We start from the raw sequence: 27,317 nt of genomic DNA, 5'->3' as shown, positions 1-27,317 counted from the left end.
AGCCGCCTCCTTCCATATGAGCCTACCCAGCAGTTAAGGTCCAGCCAGGGGGCCCTTTTGAAAGAGCCGTCCCTCAAGGAGGTAAGAGGGACGGCTTGTAGACAAAGGGCCTTTTCGGCAGCTGCCCCCAGACTATAGAATGCTCTCCCGACTGAGAGTCGTCCGGCACCGACGCTGATGACATTTTGGTGCCACGTCAAAACCTTCCTGTTCCAGAAGGCTTTTAATTGAAATAACATCAACTGTGGATCCTGATGGCAATTTTTAGAGTATCTATTTTAATTGTATTTTAATCGTTTTATCTTTTATTGTATTTTAATTGTATTTTAATTGTTGTAAGCTGCCCAGAGACCTTTGGGTAGAGTGGGCAGCATATAAGTTAAATAAATAATAAATAAATATTAGTTAGGCATCCTTCAGTCTCGAAAGACTATGGTAACGTGCTCTGTATGGAGGACTTGGAACAGTGTCTAGTGTGGCTGAGGAGGCCAATTCGAGAATGCCAATCTCTTCCACACTGAAGACAAATACAATCTGTCCCCTGTCCAGCTCCCTGGTTTTGCTGCTTTTGTGACTTCCGCTTTGCTTCAGCCTGCTGGGCAAAGGTCTCTTCAAATTGGGAGAGGCCGTGATGCAACGCCTGCCTCCAGGCTGAATGCTCAGATGTCAGGGTTTCCCATCTGTTGAGGTCTATTCCTAAGGCCTTCAGATCTCGCTTGCAGATATCCTTGTATCGCAGCCGTGGTCTCCCTCTGGGGCGATTTCCCTGCACTAATTCTCCATACAGGAGATCCTTTGGAATCCGTCCATCAGCCATTCTCACGACGTGCCCAAGCCAACGTAGACGTCGCTATTTCAGTAATGCGTTCATGCTGAAAATTCCAGCTCATTCTAGGACTACTCTGTTTGGAACTTTGTCCTGCCAGGTGATACCAAAAATCCATCGGAGGCAATGCATATGGAAGGTGTTCAGCTTCCTCTCCTGCCGTGCACAAAGGGTCCAGGACTCACTGCAGTACAGGAGTGTGCTTAGGACACAGGCTCTATGGACCTGGATCTTCGTATGTGTCATCAGCTTCTTACTGAGCCATACTCTCTTTGTGAGTCTAGAGAACATAGTAGCTGCTTTGCCAATGCTTTTATCCAGCTCGACATCCAGAGAGAGGGTGTCAGAGATGGTTGAGCCAAGGTACACAAAGTCATGACCAACCTCCAATTCTTGTGTGGAGATGGTAATAGAAGGAGGTGAGTCCATGCCCTGGCCCATGACTTGTGTTTTCTTCAGGCTGATTGTTAGTCCAAAGTCTTGGCAGGCCTTGCTGAAACGATTCATGAGTTGTTGGAGGTCTTCAGCAGAGTGGGCAACAATAGCTGCATCATCTGCGAAGAGGAAGTCCCGCATGCATTTCAGTTGGACTTTGGTCTTCGCTCTCAATCTAGAGAGATTAAAGTATATATATAAATAAAGGACATTTTCCGGGGGGGGGCACTTTGTGGATATCCAAAACCCAAACTTCACCAAACTTGCAGGGCTTGTAGAGGAGAGTCAGAGGAAGTTTCTGTATGATTCTGGTGTCTCTAGGTGCCTGGGGGGGGGATTTTGTAGCCCAATCTTAAAAATCACTAAAAATTCATTGATCCATATTTGTCACAGGACATCAGTTCTGACAATGCTAATAAAAAATTAGCAATTTTAAAATTAATTTTGCAATTTGTTTTTTAAATTTGTGTCCATCTCTAAAAGCAACCAGTAACAGAACAATAAATTACAGTACAGTGTTCTAAAGCTTCATTTAAAAAACATTTAACTACTTTCACATGCCTCTTCACATTAAATACTTTGCTAGAAAAATACTACAGGATAAGATACAAAATGTAATTTCTTTGTTTTATAGGGGACCTGATTTGAGGCTAGTGAGCTGGGTGTCTAAAACATCATTGTAATTGTTTATTATTGTAATTCTTCATTTTTTAACCAGATACTTCTTCAGCTGCAATTATATGCATTATGTTATCTTGAGCTATTAGTAAATGAGTCAAAATTTCTCTAGTGAGTTGCTTTGTATTGTAATACAAGAATTGTTTTGTTGTTGTGACAGTAGTTAATCTTATAATTGACATGATATTTTAATCACAGTACTGGTTTGCATGCATTTCACACAAGGGTTTAAACAGGTCGTCTTCTTGAACAGATGCTTGCTGCTGTCAGTTTTGACAATGATGGGGAAACCTCAGTTCATTTCCACACCTTAGTGTGGATGATTGATATACATGAAACTGATCTCTGTCTAATGGATATATGTATTGATCTCTTCTGACATGGATCATATGAATGTCTGAATTTGGGTGCTTGTCTCTAACTTAAATAACAGCCTTTTACATACAGACCTGATTTTGCAAATCATTATAGAAGCTTGCATAAATTATCTCATTTACACATTGGATAAATTTAAAAAAACCTTCCCCAAATGTATTGATGCATGTAATAAAATAATTATTATACATATGTCCTTTAAAAATACATGGTTCTTATTACATTTCAATATTACAGAAAATATATCTGAAACTCTTGACTGCTACTAGGTTTTGCATATTGAATTGAATTTACTTTATTGTCATTGTACTTCCATACAATGAAATTAAATGCCATCTCCAGTATACATGATAATACATACAAAAATATAGCATCCATAACATGGGGACATGTATAAATATGATTGTCATATAGTTTTGCTCTTGATCCATGAAAATTCACATTTAAAAATAGCAATTAGTCTTTAAGCTGCCACAACATTTTTTGTCTCTCTTTTTTCATTTTTAGTTTATTTTTTGTTGTCTGATAATGAGAGATGAGCATGAGTATTACTTTAAAATTTGTAATTATCAGCAATCACTTGACAAACAATTATGTTCTTACAGAAATGTCTTGTGGCTCATTTATAGTCCTTAATTAGAAGTGGGTATTCTTCCTTCATTTGTGGGATACATGAATGCCACCAAACAGTAAAACTCAATCTCTATCAGGCTGTTCAAATGTCTTCCTGCTACTCTAGGAAATGTAAAATAACAACAGAAATATTAATTGACTATTGTTTGAGATCACTACTTCAAGAGTGTGTTGCAAGTGTTAGAAATCTGTAAAGGGACCTTGCCTATTCAGGAAAGGCATCTTAGTGTCTAGTTTCAGAAATTGTTCCATTTTTATGCTTTATCAAGAGCAGAGTGGTATGCCCCCTGATTACAGGCTGTGGGTATTTGATGAAAGAAATAATCAATGACAGGGCTGCAAAACAATTCTGGCATTGACCCTGCCCCAGAAACCTATGCAATCTCAACAGTTTGATACACACGTTTAGGAGCAACTGTTGAGTTGTTCTAAATACTAGGAGATTGTAATTGTGCTGCTAATTAACTTGAGAAGACTTACAGCTATATTGTAGAATAAGATAAAGTATCCGAAGGGAAAACTCTATACTTTAAGAAAAGCCATCTTAAGGAAAACAACAGAGCCTTTGAACATCAGTGTCCAATTTTCTCCCCTCTCTAGTATAGCACATTGTGGCATCCACTTTAGTTTCAACTCTGATGTTTTTGCTTGATGCTGTGCTTTCTACTTTTTTTTAATCAGTGCATTCTGGCTCAAATACTAGTGCTCTGCATACACTACTGAACCAATGTGATAATATCTAAAAGCAGGAAGTTTGATACGACTTTTTGCAGTAAATTAGGTGTTCCACTTTAAGCCAGTTCTTTGCTTCCCATCTTCCTTCCCATTAGAAGTCCTCTTAAATAGCTTTCTCTTGTCTTGCAAATAAAATTCCTGTGCTAAGAATTCGGCTTCAAGCAGAGACGCTGCTGTAGAGTAGCCAGTGATTCATTCATATCTGTGATTAGCTGCGTATACACAGCCCAGATTTAAAAATAAATAAATAAACCAGGGCTAAAGTTTGTTAATACTGATTTTTTCTTGTTGACTGCTTCAAAATAATAATAATTTATTTATTTATTTATTTTATTTATATCCCGCCTATCTAGTCACTTAAGACCACTCTAGGCGGCTTACAACAAGCGTGATAAAATTTATAATTGAGATATAATTTATCTCAGTAGGACCAATGATAAGATGCTGCCCTCATATGTTGACTTAATCATAGATTGTTTGGAACAACACATATTTTGAGTATGAGAGGGACATGGTCATGAAAGAGCTCCACTTAAAAGAAGGTATCAGATATAATATTTCTATGGAATAGAAGTATGCTGGTGGTGATGGTGAAGAGGCAATGGTGATGATAAAGGTGATAATACAGCTTGAGCTCTAAAGTAAAGAAAGAAGCAAAAATGACTAAGAATCTTGATAATTTAACTTCATGGCCACTGTTGCATTCAGCCTCTAAAAAAGTAAAAAGCTAACAAACATTTGCTAATTTATTGAGTGGGGGAATTATGTTACCAGGATATCACAGAGTAAACCCAGTAGATAAGCATATTACAGTGGTGCCCCGCATAGCGAGGTTAATCCGTTCCGGATTAACCTTCATTATGTGAAATCTTCGCTAAGCGGGAAGTAAAAAGCCATTGGAATGCATTAAACTTCATTTAATGCGTTCCAAATCGGCCCTAAACTTCCCACTTAGAGAAGTTTCCTGGCCCCGGGCAGCCATTTTCGCGCCCTCGGCAAGCGAGGGGAGGGCGCGAAAACGCCGTGCGGGGCCATTTCAGGTCATCCGCGGCTGTTTTGAAGCCGCAAAACAGCTGTTTTGCGGCTTCAAAACGGACCCGAAATGGCCCTGCGCGGTGTTTTCGCGCCCTCGGCAAGCGAGGGGAGGGCGCGAAAACGCAGTGTGGGGCCATTTCGGGTCATCCGCAGCCATTTTGAAGCCGCAAAACAGCTGTTTTGCGGCTTCAAAACGGACCCGAAATGGCCCGCGCCGCGTTTTCGCGCCCTCCCCTCGCTTGCCGAGGGCGTGAAAACACCGCATGGGGCCATTTTGGGTCATCCGGCGCCCATTTTGGAGCCGCCGAACGCGGCTCCAAAATGGCCGCCGGACTCCCCAATCGTCGCAATGCGAGTGCGCCGATTGGGTGCTCTGTATAGCGATCCCGAAAAAAGGGATCGCTATACGGATTCGTCATTATACGGTGCGCTCGCTAAGCGAGGCACCACTGTACTTAAATCATTGCACGTAATTACAGCTTCAAAAACCTGGTAACAAAGACTTTGGTAATAAAGCAAAGTGTGCTGCTTATATACCACCCCATAGCGCTTCAAGCACTCGCTGGGCGGTTTACAAGTTAATTATGCAGGCTACACATTGCCCCCCCCCAGCGGGCTGGGTACTCATTTTACCCACCTTGGAAGGATAGAAGGCTGAGTCAACCTTGAGCTGGCTACCAGGGATTGAACCCCAGGTCGTGAGCATAGTTTTTGGCTGCAGTACAGCAGTTTAACCACTGCGCCATGAGGCACAAATAAGTTTTTGGTAAAGCTGGGATGTGTGTCTGTTAACACCTTTTGTATTTACCTGTATACATTCTTACATTGTATAAAACAACACTATGCTAACATGTTTGGCATATAACGCACATGGTGAATATTTGGTATAGTTTTAAAAATAATGTTGAACCTTTTCTTATGCGTAACTTTAGAAGAGATAGTTGGGTTAGTCTCTGCAAGCATGTCAGGCAAAATTCAAAGAAAAAAACAAAACAAGACAAAAACATATGGCAACTTAAAGACTATTATATTTTAATGTGATATTTCTGCTGTTATCTACTACCACTGTTATTTTCTTCACAACTACCAAGCTCTCATCTCTTATCACAAGGCTCAAAGGTAAAAACTGTCAATATTCCCTGCATTAACACATGTGATTCCTCTGTCATCTTCTTTTATTTACTTTTATATATTCTCCCCATTCCTTGAGACTTTTACTGAATCCCCAGTTTTCATCCCCCTCCTCCCTCCCACCTTGCTTAGGCCTGGTATCTGTTTTCTGATTCTTTGAGGAATGTTTACAACAGAACCCTAATCCAAACACACGCCATAAATTACTGTATGATGTACCCCACACCAAATACTCCTATAGGCAATGAATATTTAGAATGTTCTTGTGAAACTGATACTTCTTCCATTATTACATTCTGTTTCCATATGTCTGACTAAGTGGATGTGTCCAGAAAAGCTCACATTAAAATATAATAGTCTTTAAAGTGCTACATGTTTTTTCTTGTTTTGTTTCTTTGGATTTTGCCTGATTTTCTTATACTGTAAGATAGTAAGTTGTTTCTCAATTAGATCTGCTTCAGCATTCATTAAAAATGCAAATTAACATCATGATAGACATTAAAATGAGAAGCATTTTTTAATCAACTGACATTTCATAAAATGTTAAGATCTGCTACTACAACATGTAATTCTGTTCCTTTGAAGTAAGTTAACATTTCTGTTTCTTTTTCACTCCAAAATTGGATACTATGGAAGGGTATTATATTAGCACTTGTAATGGAGACAGTGGCCTTTTCTTGCACACAATGCTTTACTTGTGAGTATAAACTTTAGACTCCAAAGACTAGATTCTGACTATAAGAAAACAGATTTGGTGGGTCTCTTGCAGTTGGCAATTTCACTTCTTTTTTTTTCTTGGCTTGACAGCATACCCTTTAAAAAAAAAATAGATATTTGATTTTAAAGCTTTTACTTTCCCCATTTGTAATACAATAAAGAATCCACATTGAAAAGGGATTACTGTGCTCCATACTTCAAAATGTGTTACTTTGAACCACCAATGATAGTTGGCAACATGCTACATAAAACAGCAGGATTCGTTTTATGAATTATTTGGCATTACCATCTGGATTTCTTTACATCAGTTTCAGTGTAACAATTTCATATACACCTTTCAGTATCTTTTTTTCTTTTTTCTGTATTCTTTCCATTTTGAACAGTTACACACTGTAATAAACTGTTTTGCATTTCTTAGCTTCATGTAATATCTAAAGTAGTTAGTTAATGAAACCATTCAACTCTAAATAAACTTTATTCACAAGAAGCAAAGCAAAGCAAAGCAAAACAAAACAGGATTGAGTTTATTAAATTAATTATACATAACTCTTTAGATTTAGTTCTATGAATAATTTCCACGAAAAGGAAAAATGGTATCTCCTAATTTCAGGTCCTAATAACTGGACCAAAACACCTGTTTGCGTGAGATTTGTGTGACATACACTCTTGCCATAAGTGAGACTGTCTCTCAAAGAAGCATTTAAGTGTATTTTGGTTTAGATTTAGAGTAGGGAGCACTGACCTTGAAACAGAATGGGTTTCATTCTCTCACGATACCACCTCTGTATCAAACCAATATAACAATCTGCAGAAACGTTTGCTCTCCTAACTCATCACCTTGCAGTAATCTCAGAGTTACTATTAGCTAATATTTCAGATACATAAACTGACATGCAGAAATGGACTGGATCAGCATAACAGCTCTCACAACAGCTCTAATGTCACTTTAAAACGTACTAAACTATTGTTGTGATTGCTTTTTAGTGCCACAGCTCTCCACATAAGGAAAAAAAAAAGCCTCAAATGCAAGGATTCTAAAAGCCAATATAGCCCCCTCAACTGAGATGCAATGCAGCTTAAAAACAGATTAAACATTTCCCAAGAGGGCACCGACACCAACTCAAACACCATATGACCATCACTTGATTTCTAAATCAGTTATATTTGGAACAGAGCTTATTGTGAGGCAAATGTAAATGTCAACAAGCATTTAGTGTCAAACTGCCCCTTTCCTGCCTCTTGGGCTGTCCCTGCCTTTGCTGTCAACAGCGGCCATGTGTGGCTTTGACCTTGGTTCCAGCACCTTGCTAGGAGGCTGAGCAGAAGGATGGCAAAGAGGGACCTGCCTCAGAGCTGTCCACCTCTGCCAATGAGGGGGCTTGTCTTCCAGCACCTCCTGGTGCTTGACAGTGCCCCACTTGCCAACCCCTTGCCATTGTCAACTGTGGGGAAGGGCAGGGCAGGGTCCCCAAATCTTGTAGTTCCCCTTGGAGCAAGAAGCCTCTGTAGGTGCCTCCACTGTCTAATGGACTTGTGGAAGTGGGTGTGGTGCTGATGGGACTACCAAGCCCCTTCCCTCCAACATGCTTTTGCCCACCTTTGATACAAAAACCACCCTAATGCAGCAAAGGCAATTCTCCAGCCTCTTAGGCAGAAGTTCTTCCCTCTACCATTCCCACAAAAACTCCTACCAAGTCACCCCACAACGCCTTGGGCTCACTGTTTTCCTTCACAAGAGTTCCCTCCAGTACCCTCTAGAAGTGAACTATGTTCCTGAGGACAAGTTCCCCCTCCCCCTCTCAGCTTGGGGAGGCATCCTGCTGCCTTCTCCCTCAAAGCCCCTACCTAGGATTCCCTGTTGCCATCCTTACACACACACACACACAAAGAGAGAGAGAGAGAGAGAGAGAGAGAGCTGGTGGGTGGTGGAAACACTAACAGTGATTTATAATCATGTGACAGTCACATGATTATAAATCACATTAAAAAACTGACTGCAGTTCTTATTGTCAGTGGAACCGAGCTCTGTGTCTGTCATATAGTCTTTTCCAAACTTTTCGTTCAAACTCTGCTTTCTCTAAGGAATCCTGGGTTTTCTAGTAATATGGCCAAAGAAAACTGCTGGATGTATTCTAGTTGTTTCATGGCTCACACAGAAGAACCATCATGGGGGCACAGTCCTTGCCAGGGCCTCAGAGGAGTCTAATGTGATGTGTAACATTCCTAAATCTTTTGGACGGAACATTTCCATTAACCAAACAAAAAGGGCCTTCATTGTTTAGAAAGTATCCAGGCTGTTGATTTAACAATGAGGTACTAAACTATTAAGCGTCCAAGTATTGCAGGGGTTTTTGTTTTGTTTTGTGCAGCTACCCTTCTAGACCTGCTGCCTGTGCTAATCCTACAGCACCCTTGGTCTGCTCTTTTTTAGAGCAGCAAGGATCATTGTAGCTGCAGTTTGAGCTATGAGTGTCATATAGTGTACATAAACATGCTGACACCCTTCCTTTCTTAATCTCCCCCTTTCTGTCTAGAACAAGAGTCAGGGAACTTTTTTACCTTTTACCCCCCAAAAAATTTATATAAGCTGACATTACCCCCTTGATTTTTCTCCATATATTTAAACAAGCTTGATGAAGCCACCCTTTTCCCCACCTTAATTCAAGCCTTGCCTGTTCCTTTTTTCAAAGTTTTGAGTCTCTCTCTTTCGCTCTCACTCTCACTCTCTCTCTCTCACACACACACATCCACCCTCCCTCCCTCCATCCATCCATTTTCTCCATACATTTTCTACATAGATTTAAATAAGCTTGATGAAGCCCTCGGTCTTTAGCACCTTCCTTCCCTTCCTTCCCTTGTTAACTGGATCCTTTCCCTCCTCCTGCTTGCTTGCAGTCATCTCCGGTGGAAGCAGTCATTCACAAGCCCCGGATTGGTTGACTGCCCGGGGCTATTCCACAGCTGTAACCAATGAAGCAGGCTTATCTCCAATCTATGAAAGAACGGATTTACAAGTGCCCTACTGCAACCAAGGAAGTAACAGGGAGAGGTGGCTTACGATTTGAGGTTTGGCTGCAGGGGGCGGGGGTGGGAGGGAGGGGGTAACGCTCTGCTCATTACCCCCAGGATTTTCACTTTTACCCCATTTGGGGTAATTTACCCCTGTTCCCAGACCACTGGTCTAGAAGCATCCATGAATAGCTTCCGAGCCTTAACGATAACTTGTCCTAATATACAAGATGAATAAGCAGTTATTTATAGCTAGATATAGATATAAATGCCAAATATATATTTAATCTTCTATGTCACATGGAATTAGGAGAAATTCATCTATTTATTACTTATTTATTTTTGTAGTAAGCTTTATTTTAACCTGTATAGACAGTACATGTAAAGAATGTGCGGAATCTAAGTTCTGCTTTCATACTTGTGTAACTTTATTCCAAGCTTAAAAATAAAAATAGTAGATTGCCCATAGAGTAGTACTACAGTTACATTGCTGACACATTTTACAGATAGCAAATTCTGTTTTGGTTGCTACATGGAAAGAGTATTGTGTATTTTTGGCTGGGAGGAGTAGTGAATGCATGACAAAATTATCAGTTGCCTCACCTTTAGAAATTAGTTTGATCAGCTGATGTTAGATTTCATGTTTTGCTCTATCTTGTGACACTTTTAGTTGCCTATTGAGACTTGCTGGTAGGAATTGACTAATTCAATTACTGAATTAGAACCTACGTGTTCAAAGTGAAGGGTATGTGTCACTGTATCATCCCCCCTTCCCTTGTGCAAACCAAGATTGGACTGACTGGCAAATGCAAGAGACACCAAACTCTGACAGTGAGTCCCACTGAGATGTGTGACAAACTTACGAATTTCTGTAAAATTCTCTTTTTGCTACACAGTTGAAGTACAGAGATCCACAGAGGAGAATAGCTTCAAGTTCCCCAGAGTCCATCCTTTCAGATTAACTGGTATTTAAAGTCTCAGTAACTCACTTTGAGACATTTGTACAAGAAAGAATAATAAACATTTCTTTACTTACAGTTGCTTGAAATTACATGCTTGTGTATACTGACGTTTTATACTGCACACATAGAGTACTAGCAACCAGTTGAACAGATAAACAACAGCAAACAGCTGTCACCAACTGACAAAAGAGAGAGGTAGAACACTGAGCAGAAAGGTTGGGTTCTCATTGAATTTCAAAACCTGGAACTAACAATTGGTTATTACTGGATAGATAATCATCCCGCCAAAAAAAGTCTCTCCCAGTCACTCAAACTACAGACAGCAGGTGACATTATATATAAAATTCCAACAGCAACAAAGATTTCAAATTCCCTACTCTGGATAAGCCTTAAAGTTACAAGAAGCATGTATCTGAAGTTCAATTCCTCACTGTGCTTCCTATGGACTTAATGATTCATAGGTTCTCTTCCAGCTCTGTAGTTTTAAGAGTTCTTCTTCTTCTTCTTCTTCTTCTTCTTCTTCTTCTTCTTCTTCTTCTTCTTCTTCTTCTTCTTCTTCTTCTTCTTCTTCTTCTTCTTCTTCTTCTTCAAGAACTTCAGGCACAGTCAAAATTATAAAAACATTGACTGGTATATAACAGATACAAGTATCTGTTAAATGGTTGTTGTAGGTTTTTCAGGCTGTTTGGCCATGTTCTGAAGGTTGTTCTTCCTAATGTTTCTCCACTCTCTGTGTCCAGCATCTTCAGAGGACAGGTGTCAGAACTCTGTGCTCTGGTGCAGTTTTGTGGGATAGTTGAGCATTTATAGCTGTGAGATCAGCTTTTGTCCTTTTCAGGAGACTGGGTGATTATGGTGATCAATGTGGATTTTTGTTGTGGGTGTATTGTTGTGATAAGGGGGAGAGATGATCTGTCACTGTGACTGAAGGCATGTCGTTAGCTGGTCTTCTGTGTGCAGTGATCACCAGTCCTTGTGGCTGGGTAGAGTTTGTTGACCTTTTTCAGTGCTGGGAGCCAGGCTTTGTTGAGTTTTAGACTTTAATCTTTTTTTGTTGAAGCTCTGCTGGTGTTTGTGGATTTCAATGGCCACAACTGCAAGGTATATATTGGAACCACAAAACGCAGCATCCACACCAGAATCAAAAAACATGAGAGACACAGCAGACTAAAACAACCAGAAAAATTGGCAGTAGCTGAACATGCCCTGAAACAAGCTGGACATGAAATTCTATTTCAAAACACAGAAGTACTGGAAAACGCCAACAATCATTATGTTAGACTGCCCAGGGAAGCCATTGAAATCCAGTATGGAGTATGGAGTGCAGTGTCTTTTTGCATTCTTTAGTATCCCCCCACCCCATAAGCAGTTGATCATTTGTGCCTCTTGACCTTTTAAAGTTCTCTTTCTGTTTACTTTAGTATAGGTAGTTTTCAATTAAGTAATTGTATATTGATCTTACAAGTACTCCTGCGAGGAGCTTGAATATTGTTGGAAGGCATGTAATTGGCCAATAATTACTGAGTTCATTGCTATTTTGATTATCTTTTATTATTAGAAATGTGCGGCCTGATGTCATTCAATCTTCAGTTGTAGAATTTTGTAGTAAGTGATTAAATTGCACTGTTATACATTGATGGAGACTTGTTATATGCTTTAACCAAAATCCACGCAACTCATTTGGACAAGGTGCGCTCCAATTTTTCACAGTCTTTACTTGCCTCTTAATCATTTCAGTTGTTATTACAATATGATCCATATATTTTCCTTGAGTTTCTTTACAAATGTCTTTAATCCATGACGTATTATGTTTGTTCGGTCAAGCTTTCCCAAATTTCTTTCCAAACATTTAGAGCATCATCTTTAATGGGTCTAATTTCTTTTGCTCTGCATTTTCTCCTAGTGACAGGTAGAATAATCATTGGTTATTTTGAAATTGTGTGTTTTCTCTATATTGTTTCAAGCGTCCATCATATCTTTCAGTTTTCTTTGCGTTAGCTGTTACCCGATGTTTTAATTCTTCCATAGTTTCAACATTCGTTTTCCCTTCTAGGTCATATATTTTGCATAGTTGGCTTTTAATTTTTCATTCTTAAATTTTCAATCTTTCAAGTGTTTTAAGTTGCTAATGTTTGCACATAATTTGTTTGTTTTTGTTTCCAGCTGAATTTTCCATTTTGGAGTGCCAGGAGTTTTCTGGGGTTTTTGCAGTTTGTAACCAAGTTCCATGGTTATTATGGTAACTTAGTTACAAACCTGTTTATTTCCTTTAGCATGCTGGTCAGGATTGTTCTGATTACTACATTTGCACAATTCAGTAGATCTTTTACTGGTTTCCTTTGTAATTGGTGCAAAATGGGGACCCTTTGTCTTTCTGTGTTTTGGCTAATGTGAGGTTACTATTTTCCCCTCAGTAATGTTTGCCGTTCTGTCAACTCGTAATTTCTGGGTTATTACAGAAGTTGTTCCTATATTGATACCTGTTTTTCCACTATTGCGTCTTCCTCTACCCTCTATTTGTCTTCCATACTATGGTCATTGTTCTGTGTTGATTTTTCTTTTGCCACCTTTTCTAGTTCTTGCAATTTCAGTAGTGAAAACACTTTACTCCAAATGATAAACCTTCTCTGGTCCATTAATCATTGCTCAGTTATGTCACCATTTGAGTGTTTACTTTTCTAAATTTCCATCTTTTTTTTTTTTTTTGAAAGGCAGGGGCTGTTGGGTTTGCAACAAATGATCTGGTATGGATTTCTGTTTATTACCTTTTACCATAATTGATGGTCCATGGACACAGCTGGTCTGGCTTCTCACCTGAGATCTCTCTGGCTTGGGAGACCCTTCAGGTAGCAACACTACCAGCAGCATAGCTCTCAACCTCACAGAGGCATGAAAGCTACTCTGCCTCAACAAAGCCTGTGCCCATGTAGGGAATGATGATGATTTCAAAGGAAAAGAAGCCAATTTAGTGAGAAGCAGCAATTACACATTTTCTCAGAATAAAGTTCCATGTACTATTATCAGACATTTAGATGCATTTTTATAGCCAGAATGTTGTTACAAAATCTTCTTTCTGTTTCACAGGGGTTTGCATGCTACTCTTAAGGGCACATCCAGATGAGGGAAGCTGGAGTGGTCTGGTTCATGTTTAAAAAGTTCTCACCTTTAGTGTGATATATTTTATCTCTCACTTAAGTGATTCATTCTTACAGATCCATGCTTTTTTCCATAGGAAGAGTCCAGACATGTTTTTGGAGTGTCCCAATTTGTCCCCCTTTCAATTAATGGCATTCCCCTCTCACAGTCTTGCCTGCCTTTCCCACAGCTGTCGTTCAACAATTTTTTTTTTGTTAAATAAAGTAAATGACATAGTGAAACTTCTATGCATCTTCCTAGCTTGGTATACATAATGCCGGGAATGTATCTCATTTATCTAGAATAGTGCTGCATCGATAGGAACACACACATATTTTTTAATCTATATGAAATGGTAGAGTAGATGAAAATAGAGGAGGGGAGTTCTGCATCATCCTTTCCAATTCCACAACACACCAAATCTGTCACAGGGTTGTCACTTCAGGGAACACCACACACAGCTCTGTTTTGGTGCAGAGTAGCCATCCACACCTGTTATTAAATAGACTGTTAGAAGTGCTCCAAATTGCAGCCAAACAGATATAGCCCTACTGCTGTGCCAGAAGGAGTGGGACAGCTCTAAAAAGGGGGTGGGGTGGATTGCTCTAAGCCAGTGGTTTCCAGCTTCAGGTAACCCAAGTGTTTTTCATTTGTAACTTCCGGAAACTTTGGCCAGCATAGCTGGTGGTGAAGGCTTCTGGGAATTTCAGTCCAAGAACACCTGAGTTGCTCAAGGTTGGGAGCCACTGCTCTAAGCCAAAAGATGTGTGGACACCCTTAACTAAACAGCATCAAAAGTGATCCAAATAGTGAGCTTTTCTGCCAGTGTAGATATGCCTTTAGGTAGTTTTTAAACAGGCTGTTTACATACTGTAGTTTCCTTTGTGATTTAATCCCACTGGTTTTTGCTGCCATTTGAACTCTGGGAGACTGCTTTTTTCTTGAATCAGCACTTTTCTCCCACCCATCCCCCAAAGTGTTTACAATGTAATGGCAGCCAATGTTTGATTTTCATCTGGCTTTCTTTGGCAGTGCAAAAATGCAGTCCATCTACTGTATAGTTTTAATTCTCCCCTAACTTCTCTCTCTCTCTCTCTCTCTCTCTCTCTCTCTCTCTGTATACATCTGTTTTCCATGCAAGTTTTCCCAAACAAGTTTGCATACACGTAGAAAAATAAAAACATAAAACACCCAAAAAGAAAGGAGCAATGAATAATGTAGGATACAAAGAATATAATATTTAGGATATTTGAGGGCGATGATGTAATAAAGTACAGGAACAATAAGAAAAAGAAAACACCAATGACTGCATTGGCTTCCTGAAAGGAGTTAAAAAAGAAGCTATACTGATATTTGTTTGCCTCACCTCTGCTCTATCCATCTGGCCTGATGAGAGAACTGTGCCTGTATGTTTGCATCTGGATACTTGCCAATAGGATATACAAATACTGAAGCAACAGACATCATAGAAACCTTCATTAACAAGGAACTATTTGTCTCCTCTCCACAGCAGGAAATATTAGTCTTCTTAGCTGTCAGATTATTCCAGAGTCGATTGATTGCTTTTAAATTGAACTATTTCATAGATAAACATCAAAAATTGTAGGGTGCATAACTATTGCATTTTCCTAGATATAGCTGTCACATTTGCTTGTCATAAAAGTGTGCTGTTTATATACATACCATAGTGCTTGCTGCACTGTCTGTGCAGTTTACAATATAATTATGCAGGCTACACAGTGCCCTCCATCCCCAGCAAGCTTGGGTATTCATAAGTTGTCATATGTTGCTTATTTGATTTTTTTGGATCTGAACTATGCCTCAAGGCAATTCAAATGTAGCTGCAAAAACCTGGACTAAATTCAAGTCACTACTTTCCATAAAACCTAATGAAAGGAATGTAGTTAGACACCACATGTAAAGCAGTATTTGTTTCCTTTTTGTGATGTTCTGAAGCTTGAATTGGCTCGGCTGGTATAAGAAAGCCTACAGATGGTGATGGAGGGAACCACTTTGGTTCAGAACCTAATATCTCTTAATTGTTTTTCATAATTTCTATGCCATAGTGTGGCCAGATCAACAGCATCCTATTTCCCAAGGTCTCAAAACAGAAACCCGAGGCCATGGATTGGTCCTTAAAATGTCATGTGGCAGGCCCTCATGATGCCACAGAGGCACAGCCGATGAAGGCTGGAAGGGGATCTAGGCAGAGGTTGGAACAGCTTCTGGGCTAGCTGATTGTAGAAATGAGCATGGGAAGACCCACATAAATGGGACCACATGGCCCCAAAACCCCAAGGGACTGTGCCTACCAGCTCTCTCTGCAATCTGCTCAGTATGCTCCTAGCCTTTTTGGAGTCTGATATTATACACATGGCCAAACGCATATGCAGATAACATCACACTGTGCAGTGAACTCTGTTGCCAGTACCATCTCCCCACCGCAAATCTCTTCTTCCAGTCCCATTTGCCTATATTTGTCTTTCTGCCTGAAGCCCAAGGAAACATAGCACAGAAATTAGGCAACCTTCCTGTGCAGACACCCCCTCCCCCATGCAAAGCGGCATTCAGAACTTGAAAGAATAGACAAAAGAGTGTGAATGTGAAATGTCCTGTAGTCCTGAATGGGCTGATAGGAGCATGGCTGGCAAAATAAGTTGGGTGTTGAAGACAACACTGCAGAAGGTGCTGGCTGGACTATTCAACAACAAAGAGAAGTATTGTTTCAACAGAGTGCAGGCATTTTCTGAGGCTTTAAGTACACTGGCCACTCTAATTTTCTGTTAGTCCTCCTCTTTCTTAGGAATTGTTTATCACCCTAAAGAGCCATTGCCTTATGTTGCAGTTTTTGGCATAGTGGTGTTGGGGGAGGAACCAGCAGTAAAATTCCTCTGTATAAGGCATACGGCAGGACAATTATTTGTAGCTTGGGGGTCTTTGTGCAAGATCATTTATTGGGTGGTAGCTTCCCCGATCTATCTTTTCCCACAGTACGAGGAGAGGTTGAAGCTGGTGAATATGTTATCCACACATCCCAATTAACATGGCTACGATCACCTGTCAGCCATCTTCACTAGGGTCCCAGAACTTATTCCTAGCTACAAAATTCTGGTCAACCAGTGTTTGCAAAGCAGCAGAACTTGTTCAGGAGTTGTATCCACAAGTGTTTGCAATAAGATTTCGGTACTCCAGTGCAATGTAGAAGGCTATCACTGTGGACTATTAGATGCTCAGTGTCATTCACATGGGTTATGTAATTTACATTTTGCTCTGTGAAAGCTGGGCCTATGATCCAGTGGAGCACCTCATGCTCAGCTGGCTCCTGTTTGCCTCCTTATTTATAACCAGTCTATCAGCCACATACTTACCGTATTTTTCGCACCATAAGACACACTTTTTCCCCACAAAACAGGGGGGTGGAAAGTCTTATGGAGTGAAGAAAACAGATTATATTTTCCTGTTTTCTTCTCCTAAAAAATTGGTGCGTCTTATGGAAAGGTGCGTCTTATGGAGCGAAAAATACGGTACTTAGTCTTGTGTTGCAGAACTCAGCTGGAAGGTCTGATCTCTCCTTCCCCACATAAATGTGGCATTTTTTTTTCTTTCTGAAAGGTCAAGGAGGATCTTCATGGGCAGAGATCATTTGCTCCAAACGCATATACACATTCACAAAACCATTTCCACCAAAGTACAAACAAGCTCTGATCATTTCTGGATTCACTGGTGTGTGTGTACTTCTGTGGTCTGCCGCTGGTTTGAGGAGCTGGAATTTGGGCCATAGACCTCAAGATGTTGCCCACCCCAGTGTAATACTTCTTTCTTTCTTTAAATAAATAAATGTAAGTATTTTGTACATGGGAATACCTTATATTAGTGCAAGAAAAATCATGTGGTGATTGTATATGTTTAGAATTTTTTTAAATCTTTATTTGTCTTACCAAAGATACTTTTCCTCCTGCAAATACATTTTGCAGAAATATTTTTCTTCTTACACATATCTTTCAACAGTTTCAGAAGGACATCATTTAAAATTAAAGCTGGCATAACTCAGCCTTTTAAATGCAAAATTTCCCAGTTGCATTAACATTCAAATTGTCTTGTGGAATTCCCTAATAATAGCAGCATCTAATCAGTATGATGTTTCAGCAACAACACTGTTATTGTCCTAAAGCTGGACACTTCGTTACCTCACTGGTAATGCATGCTTGGTTCATTAGCAGTTTGGAAAGTGCTGAGAAGCTGAATATTTATCTCTGGTTGAAATGGTGAACCATTAATTAATTTAGTTTAAATGTTTACAGTGATCTTATATCACTAACTGAAATGCTGAAATGGCAGGTATGCAGTATCTTGCTATGCTATAAGAATGGTGTCCTGGAAATCTGAAAAGACTGGTTAAAGATGGAATGAGAACATGTTGCTGGGAGATGGTGGGAGGCACGAACATGTATTATTGCATCATTAATCTGGCTCAGAGTAGATCACTGGGACAAGCAGTGAAAGTAAGAGACAGGATTGAGCTTGTCTGGGTCAGCACAATGTACTCTACAGTTCACTGTTGCGTAATTCTGCTCCACCCCCCGTTGATTCCCCAGGAGAGTAGAACATTGCAGGACAAGACTAAGACATGTTAGCAAAATATATTTGGCAACTCTTTATATAAGAATTCTTCTTAATACTTTGCAACCCCTGTATGTTGTTGTTTAGTCGTTAAGTCGTGTCCGACTCTTCATGACCCCATGGACCAGAGCACGCCAGGCCCTCGTGTCCTCCACTGCCTCATGGAGTTGGGTCAAATTCATGTTGGTAGCTTCGATGACACTGTCCAACCATCTCGTCCTCTGTCGTCCCCTTCTTCTCTTGCCTTCACACTTTCCCAACATCAGGGTCTTTTCCAGGGAGTCTTCTCTTCTCATGAGATGGCCAAAGTATTGGCACCTCAGCTTCAGCATCTGTCCTTCCAGTGATCAACCCCTGTATACTGTCTCCTAATTATTGAATCTGGAGAGTAATCAGAGGCCATGTGTGTAGATTAATAAACTTCTTTACTGTATCACTGGAAATTGTATCTGGCATTCTTTTTAGAGAATGGGTCAATGGTTAAATGTTTTGATAAAAGTCATAGGTGATGCTGCATTCCTGTTTAATCTCTGTATATTTGTATTCCAATCCTTTCCACTCAGTCTTGGGTCTGTAGGTATAAAATATTAGTCTCTATTATTATTAATTCCTTTTATTTCCAGCTTATCTTGTTAATGATTAATCTGTCTATTTACATACACAGCTTTGGAAATTCCCCCACAGTTTATCTGAAATTCTTATAACAAAGAATGAATTAACTGTGGATCTGTGTTTCTGTAGTAACGTGATAGGAATTCATACAGTGACATGTTAAGATTCAGCGTACACATATATTTATTGTACTTATTGAAGAACTGAAACCAACTTCCTAGAACTCAGATGGAAAACAGGCCACAGCTTTATAAAAGATAACAAAAAAGTATGTCAAACAGAAAGCTGCAATCCAGTCATAGTAGTATATACCATCTATCTGGCAAGCAGCACATTAGGGAAGACTGGTAAACTGTGAAGCTGCCACAGTCTTTCACATTTTTCTGTTTTAGGATTAGACCTGAGAGCAGTGATTAGAACTAAGGTCTTTCATATCCCCTTTGTCTGGACAGTAACTAACAGGATTTTGGCCAATACATCGAAGATAAACCCATCAAATGGGAGTTCCTCATGTGATGAATGTGTCATTGTCATGGCATAAATTTGTCTCGCTGTCCTTAATTTGAAAACTAACTTTTGTTTGTTTGTTTGTTTTTGGTGATTTGTCTTCAAGCCATAAGCAAACTCTCCCTTTGCAAGGGTGTGGCAGGACATGGAAGCTGTCCCAGACTGACTGTCCCAGTCAGTTCAAAGTTTCCTATGATACTCAAATCACTCCTTCACACAGAATGTTAAATTATCCCAGGCAATTTTTGGTTCACGAATCCACACCACATCTCAAATAGCTAAGATTTTTTTAAAACCATTAACCACAGGTTGCCCACCTCCTTTGTCATTAACACTGTCCTTTTCCCAGCCTCTTTTTAATTTTTTTGGCAAATGACATTGTGCTGGATTACTGTAACAACTTGTGAAACTGCAATGGTTATTTAACATAGTGCTATACTAGAAAAGCATAATAAAAAACATTCAGAGGAGAGACATGAGGCAATCACTTGAGGGGGATGTTCCCAATATAGTGGCATATCATTCAGCATGATGCAGTATGCCATTACAGCAGGAACATTCCCCTCAAGTGAGTGCTTCTTGTTTCTCCCTTGAACGATTTTTTTAAATTATGGTTTTCCAGTTTAGTGCTATGTCAGATAAATACTGCAGTTTCATAGGTTGTTATATCAGTTCAGCACTATGCCATTTGCCAATGTTTTTGTTTTAAAAAAGACAGCCTACTGCCAATACCATCCTAGGACACATCTACTAATGCCCCTTTGGAATGATGTTGATGATTATACATGTCAGAAACAAAACAAAGAAACAAAAAGCAAAAGGTGATGCCAGTGGAATCACTGCCAATCCTCCGTCCCCGCCCCTGCCCCGGGCTTTTTAACAAAAATCAATTAATATTGCTGAAAAAAGACCAGGCTAGCTCACAATTAGTTGTACGGTATCTAGTGATTGGGAAATATGTCAAATTTAACTGTGCCAATTCTATCACAAACTGCGGGATAAATTGCAGTGTAGTTGAAGCTCAGCTCTGATTTCTCAGACAAAAAAGAGGCTTTAGTCACGTCTCTTGAACATTAGTGTGATTTTTATTCCCCTGATTTTTATTCTGTAATGCATTGGTTGGGCTTGACCATGACTAGTGTGATGTCATCTATCAGCATAGGTTTGTGAGGTCTCTATATCAGCTCATTTGCCTTATTACATCATTTTTCTTCTACTTCCACACAGATAAATTAAAGTTCCTACATAAGATGAAAAGGACATAAATAAATATATCATGTCTCATTCATCTTTTTGGGGGACTGAAATATCTGTGCTTCCCAGTTTTCACTGGCAATTCTTTCTCAGTGACATTCAAATGGAGTTTGGTCATATAATTATTTTTCTTTTTAGAGAATACTTTATCGTGAATGGCTACATTATCTATCATGTCAGGTAAAATGGAGGAAACAATAACCAAAATAGAAAAGGAAACCCAAGAGTCAAAAACTCTACCCATCAATCATCTTATTTATCCACAGAAACATAGTAAAAGAGGAACTTCCTCCTTCTTTACCCTATGATAGGGCCTGATCACACCAGCCAAATGTTATATCCCAGTTAAATCATTTCATAAATTTCCAGTCACATGATGCACAACCATGATCAAATAAGTTCCCCGGCCAGTGCTGTAACTGTGGTTTATTTCCCTGTCGCCCAGAGGGCTGTTTTATTTTGTACTGATGACATCTTGATTCATTCTGTACTAGTCTTGAATGTGTGCATGCTCCTATCAATTTATTTCCTTTGCAAAGGGCTCAGGTTTCTGGACCCTATGAGGAGGGGGAACCAGATTAGGTGCTGTTCCACCTCTTACTGATTGCCCCTCCTTGCCTGTTTTCCAGGTGGGATGGGGTGGATGAAGTATGGAGATCATCAGTTGGGGAAGGGGGCATCTCATCCATGTCCTTTCAGAGGGTGCAAGCCAGAGAGGAAAAAGTCACAGTCTGAAGCTTTTCCTGCCTCCCCATCTGCCCTCTCCTTAGATCTCTCGTCACAACCTCCAGTCTCTTGTCTGCAATCTGTTCCTAACAGGCTTATGCAGGGTGTGCGGGGGAATTTGCTTCCAAATGTTATGCCATTTGACTATCTATGCAAGTGGATTATGGTTGTAATGTCCGTTTCAAAGAACAAATTCAACATGTATTTGTCATAGTAGAAATTTTTGAAGGCTAGACAGTTTGCTGTTAAGGTTCAATTAAAAAAAATTATAGTAGTATAATAGTTTATAGTTCTAAATACAGTATTCCTAGCATCAACTAGCAGTATGGGAGACTGTATGAATGCTGAGGGGGCGTCTTGATATTTTTAGCCTGAGACCTATCCCACCTAAACTATGTTCCTGAGGGAAGATTGGGAGGGGTGGAATGCTGCTTGGCTGTGTGCTGATTATAGCTGTGCACAAATGCCCTTTCGAAAATAATCCACTTTATTTGTGGGAGGAGAAAATGGAGGTGGGGGGGGGGGAAGAGAAGAAATGCTGCAGGAGTTTTTCAGAGATGGGGCTTATTAGCAGAAATTCCCTCACAGTTTGGTTCCTTTCTTTCCGAAGGTTTTTTTTTTTTAAAGTTTTTGGTATGTCACTGCAAACGGTAACAGCAGCTATTGTATTGGCAGCTTTGCTTTTGCTAATGTGAGGATGGTAGGGCATGGAGAGTAACCAGCCGTAGGAACAAGGTAGAACTAGTGCTATACCATAATTTGTTCTCCAATTTTCCCATGCTTTATTTTCTCTATTTCTTCTTCACTTCAATGGCTTTCAGATAAATGAGGCTGTGTGAAGCTGTATTTTGCCTGTTCATTTGTTAATGGACTAAAGCTTTCTCAAGCCTTTCCCTGTCACAACTTTGTCCCTAAATCTAGTTACAGTTCTTGAGTTCTTTAAGCTAAAACAGGAAATCTTAGGCTTGCTGCAGTTTCATCATCATGTTCGCATAGTTGCAGTGACAACGGTGCTTTACAGCATAGACTTGAGAAAAAGAATGTTGTGTGCTATTTGTAAAGTATTGTACAGGATTTCATTTATGTATTCTTTAATCAGGTTTGGTCTGGTAGGGTTACATATTAATAAATAACTAAGGTCCAAAGGACATTGACTTGTTCTTGCTGCATTCCAGAGTTGAAGTATCCTGGGAATTGTTTTCATGCGGCTTTTGGTTTTGGTATACCATTCTTGATTTGCCTTTTTTGTTTTCCTGAAGCACCTATGCTGATAAGAACAGGTAATATAAACAGGTAACTTCTTTTTATCAATCACTGAGTTATCCTGCTACGGTATCAATATTGCTTAGTTGACAATACAATGGTGTGAGTCCTTTAAAGCCTCCATGAACAATTGCTGCTGCACAGACAAGGAATGCCTTTTGCACATTATAAGAACAATATACCTTAACTGACCATTGAAGCTTGAATTTTTTTAAATTTCTATAAAATGCACAGTTCTGCGACTGTGTGTGTTGTGTATGAATGTGTCCTCTTTACTAATAGTCTGATGCAGATTATTTCCCAGGAAATACCACACTCAGAATAGAAAAGTTTCTGCAGCATTAAGGTTCTGAACTTGGAAGAACACATATGTGTGACTGCACAAAGAATGCTCCAAGCTTTGCAGTCATATGTAAGCAAACTACATTTTAGAAATGAAGATATATTTATTATTATAATTATTTAAAGTATATTATTAAGAAATGGGGTTCAGCAACAGCATTTAAAATGGTTCTTTTTAGGTTTCCTGCCACTCTATTAATCTCTCCAACTCAGTTTTACCTCCCCTCAACATTCAATTGAAAATCTATGTGAACTTAATGTGTTCAGCGCTGGCCTTTGCCCCCATTTCTGTTGTCCCTTCTGTTTTGAAGAGGTATAAACGCTTGTATTCAATGCTAGCTACACTGAATTTGTTAATCTCTCCACTGAGTTATATTGATTGCTTTCTTACATCCTTGGATATGTTTTTAATATAACTCTGAGGTTTTACTTATATTAAGGATACATGATGTTATTAACTGGAAAGAATAGATTGTTTTATTATGTTTTAATGGAATTTTATTACCCTGTCTGACTTTACCAAACTATAACTATATGTATCTATTTTATATTGATTTCTCAACATCAAAAAAACTAAGATCATGGCCACTGGTCCCATCACCTCCTGGGAAATAGAAGGGGAAGATATGGAGGCAGTGTCAAATTTTATCTTCCTGGGCTCCATGATCACTGGAGATGGAGACAGCAGCTCTGAAATTAAACGACGCCTTCTTCTTGGGAGGAAAGCGATGACAAATCTTGACAGCATATTGAAAAACAGAGACATCACCTTGCCAACAAAAGTCCGAATAGTCAAAGCTATGGTTTTTCCTGTCGTGATGTATGGAAGTGAGAGCTGGACCATAAAGAAAGCAGACCGCCGAAGAATTGATGCCTTTGAATTGTGGTGCTGGAGGAGGCTCTTGAGAATCCCCTGGACTGCAAGGAGAACAAACCTATCAGTTCTAAAGGAAATCAACCCTGAGTGCTCACTGGAAGGACAGATCCTGAAGCTGAGGCTCCAGTACTTTGGCCATCTCATGAGAAGAAAAGAGTCCTTGGAAAAAACCCTGATGTTAGGAAGGTGTGACGGCAAGAGGAGAAGGGGACGACCGAGGATGAGATGGCTGGACAGTGTCTGCGAAGCAACCAACATGAACTTGACACAACTCCGGGAGGCAGTAGAAGACAGGAGGGCCTGGCGTGCTCTGGTCCATGGGGTCACGAAGAGTCGGACACGACTAAACGACTAAACACACACACAAACACGACCGTAATAAAGTATTCATTCATTCATTTCTTACATCCTTGGAGACATCTAAAAATAGTTTCTCCATGTGAACCAAAGCTGACCTATACAGACAATGGTTCTTTCTGTCATATACTGTATATTCTGTTCTGACCGTTCATTCTACTTCCTCTTCCTATTGTAGGTTTCTTCATTCACTTGGCTTTCTCTGCTGTATACGATTCTATTGTTAGGGTTATTGGGGGATTTTCCCTTGACTTTTACTGTAATTTTTTTCCATAGAAATTCTTGAGATGTCTGTAAATTTCTTATATTGAATTTGGTGAAAACTACCTTGTAAGTAATGAGGTTTTGGCTAAATAGGTATGAGAGCATAGGAATAGTTTAAACAGTACCGGTAATATATGCTTCTTTTAAAGAAAAATGTTCTCAATACAGAATATTATCAAACATGGAACCTGTTTTATCAATGATTAGAAGTGATGTATAGATTAAGAGCTTAATATGTATTGTAGTTGTATTAGCAAACGATTATAAACTGAACCCAGGTGACATCATGTTAAATAAGCATGGATGGATTTCATAAAAAAAAGAAAAAAAAAGAAAAATGTTCTCAAAATGGCTTATAGGGTGGAATTCAATAAAATTTTATCATAGTTTCTGTGTTTTTGTTTTGAAAACTAGAATATCATGTACCGGTATATTCTTTTCTGCACATGTCACAGTAAAAATAATATCAACAGCTCCTCACTCTTGGAAATTGTGATTGTCTTCTCTTTAGAGAAATATCATTTCTGTCTTTGAAAAATATTGTCAAGTACTGACCCACACAATGAAAAATGGCAGTGCCAAAAGAGAATGGGTCTTTCTTTCAGTTGGGCTGATGGACCAGTCTTATAGCAAACTGTTCTTCGCTTTCTTTTCTTTCAGGCGAAGGATGAAAGCTCGTGCCCCTCCTCCACCAAACCATCCTCCCAATACGTGTAAAGTTAATAATGAACACAAATTAACGACAGACATGGGGATGCTGGCTGATCAAGGTGTGATAAATATGAGGGAAAATCTGATTAACAGGACAGTGGAATTCACCGTGGTTTTTCCCAATGGAGAAGAACAGAAAGATACTGTGCATGGGAGGTAGGATTTTCAACGAATTGTTGTTTTATTCCTCTGACTGTCTATAAATATCACAATGGACAACATGGAAACATTTGAAAAGCTGTCATGTGGTGAGAGTGGAATGAGCTTATTTTCTGTAGCTCCAGAGGGCAGGACCAAAAGTAGGGATTTAAAGGAGATTTGAATCCAGTTTGAAGAAGAACTTCCTTACAGTGGCAACTGATTGAAAATAGAATAGACTGCCTTATGCTCCAACATGAGGTGTTCAAACAGAGGTTAACTGGATGACTGTCTGCCAGGGATTTTTGGGGCAATGTTTTATACTATTCTGTGTACAGTTCGACTTACGAACGTCCTGACTTACGATCATTTTGAGTTACGACCAGCTCCACCTGCAAAATTTTGCTTCGACTTGCGGCTGGAGCTTCCACTTATGAACACAAAAAGGCAGGGGAAAAAGGTGGGAAATACAAATTGCTAACTGTTGGTGGTGAAGAGGCTGCTTCTTTGTAGCTCTATTGCCCCAACAGTTAGAGAGTGTGAGATTGGAGGACACTTGGGACTGCCTGGCTTCTGCTTCTGAGTGAGAGTGTGTTTGTTGGCAGGGAGGCTTGGGACTGCCTGGTAAGGTAAGGTGCTGCTTTCTGTTTTTTAGAAACTGCATATTCTGGTTGGATTTTGCAGGGTGGGTTTGGGCTGGTGTGTCTGTGTTATGTTTCTGTGCTGTGTTGTTGTTTTGTTTTTTGGTGGTTATTTTTTTTTTGCAGCCCCAACGCCTTCCGCTGGGGCTTGCTCCATAGTTTATTTTTGGTTTTCTTTTTTTAAGCCCCAGGGACTTTGGGGCTTGCTGTGTGATTTATTTTTTTAAAGCCCTAATGCCTTCCGATGGGGCTTGCTCCGTGGTTTGTTTTTATTTTTAAAGCCCCAGCGCCTTCAGGGATTGCTCCCTGGTTTATTTTTGGGTTGTTGGTTTTTTGCAGCCCCTGGGGCTTGCAGTGTTTTTTTTTTTAAATTTTTATTTTTTGGGGGTATTTTTTCGCCTTCTGGGATGGATTAATCACGTTCCACTGCACTTCAATGGGAAATGGTGCTTCGACTTACAACCATTTCAAGTTACGTCCATCTTCTGGAATGGATTGTGGTCGTAAGTTGAGGCACCACTGTAATACAAACTTTTCTACACTGTGACTCTTTAACCCTGCTGAGATACCACTATTTCATTCCCAGTTATAAGCAAAACATTCAAAATGGATGTTATATTAATTCTGTATTAACATCCTTCCGTGCCCAGAATTCTTCCCCACCAGGGCCAATTGACAAACAGAACACAGCAGAGGCCATTTTCCAGTTCTTTGTTTTCTTTTGGATGTACTTCCTTGAGGTACCTTAGTTTCCGAACCAAAGGTATAGGTAGAGTGTATGGCTTGAGCTCAACAGCTTCATAACATTCCCTGACAGTTGGAGGAAGGAAAACCTATGGCCAGTAAGCCAGTTATTTGAACTGAGAAAGCAATATGGAGCTTATATTGTCTGTTTTGGAGCCACATCTGAAATCTTTATTTATTTATTTATTTATTTATTTATTTATTTATTTATTTATTTATTTATTTATTTATTTATTTATTTAGTTAGTTAGTTAGTTAGTTAGTTAGTTAGTTAGTTAGTTAGTTAGTTAGTTAGTTAGTTAGTTTAATTTTTAAGGCCACCTTTCTCCCTATGAGGGGACTCAAGATAGCTCGTAGTGTTAAAAAAAAAAAACAATTAATTATATATTTTGAAAAAGCATCATCCAGGGACTCAGTTATGGTTATTAGAAGTCTGCTTGAAGATGTGGGTCTTCAACTGTCAGTGGACAGATAAAAGGGAGGGTGCCAACTTATCCTCTTAAGGGAGTATCCCACAACCTGGGAGCAGCCACAGAGAAGGCCCTTTCTTGTGCCCCCATCAAATATGCTTGTGATGGCAGTGACACTAA

At 39.5% G+C, this 27,317-nt stretch overlaps 1 protein-coding gene across 14 annotated transcripts in view; it reads left to right on the top strand.

The window, feature by feature from the left end:
* The window catches only part of COBL (cordon-bleu WH2 repeat protein), a 187,648-nt gene that overhangs the window by 15,892 nt on the left and 144,439 nt on the right, over window positions 1–27,317 (top strand). For 12 of the 14 annotated variants that reach the window (XM_078377595.1, XM_078377592.1, XM_073003890.2 and 9 more), the window contains exon 2: window positions 25,154–25,360. In XM_078377595.1, the coding sequence (XP_078233721.1) occupies window positions 25,161–25,360 (200 nt within the window). In that variant the 5' untranslated portion in view covers window positions 25,154–25,160. Of the gene's footprint in view, window positions 1–22,112; window positions 22,684–25,153; window positions 25,361–27,317 lie in introns of those variants that run through there. The other 2 variants (XM_020806209.3, XM_020806213.3) reach the window with 2 other exon arrangements.

This window comes from Pogona vitticeps, chromosome 6 (assembly GCF_051106095.1).
Source record: "Pogona vitticeps strain Pit_001003342236 chromosome 6, PviZW2.1, whole genome shotgun sequence".
In the NCBI taxonomy this organism is placed as follows: Eukaryota; Metazoa; Chordata; class Lepidosauria; order Squamata; family Agamidae; genus Pogona; species Pogona vitticeps.
The sequence above is the reverse complement of the archived record's forward strand: the minus strand, read 5'-3'. Positions and strand labels throughout refer to the sequence as shown.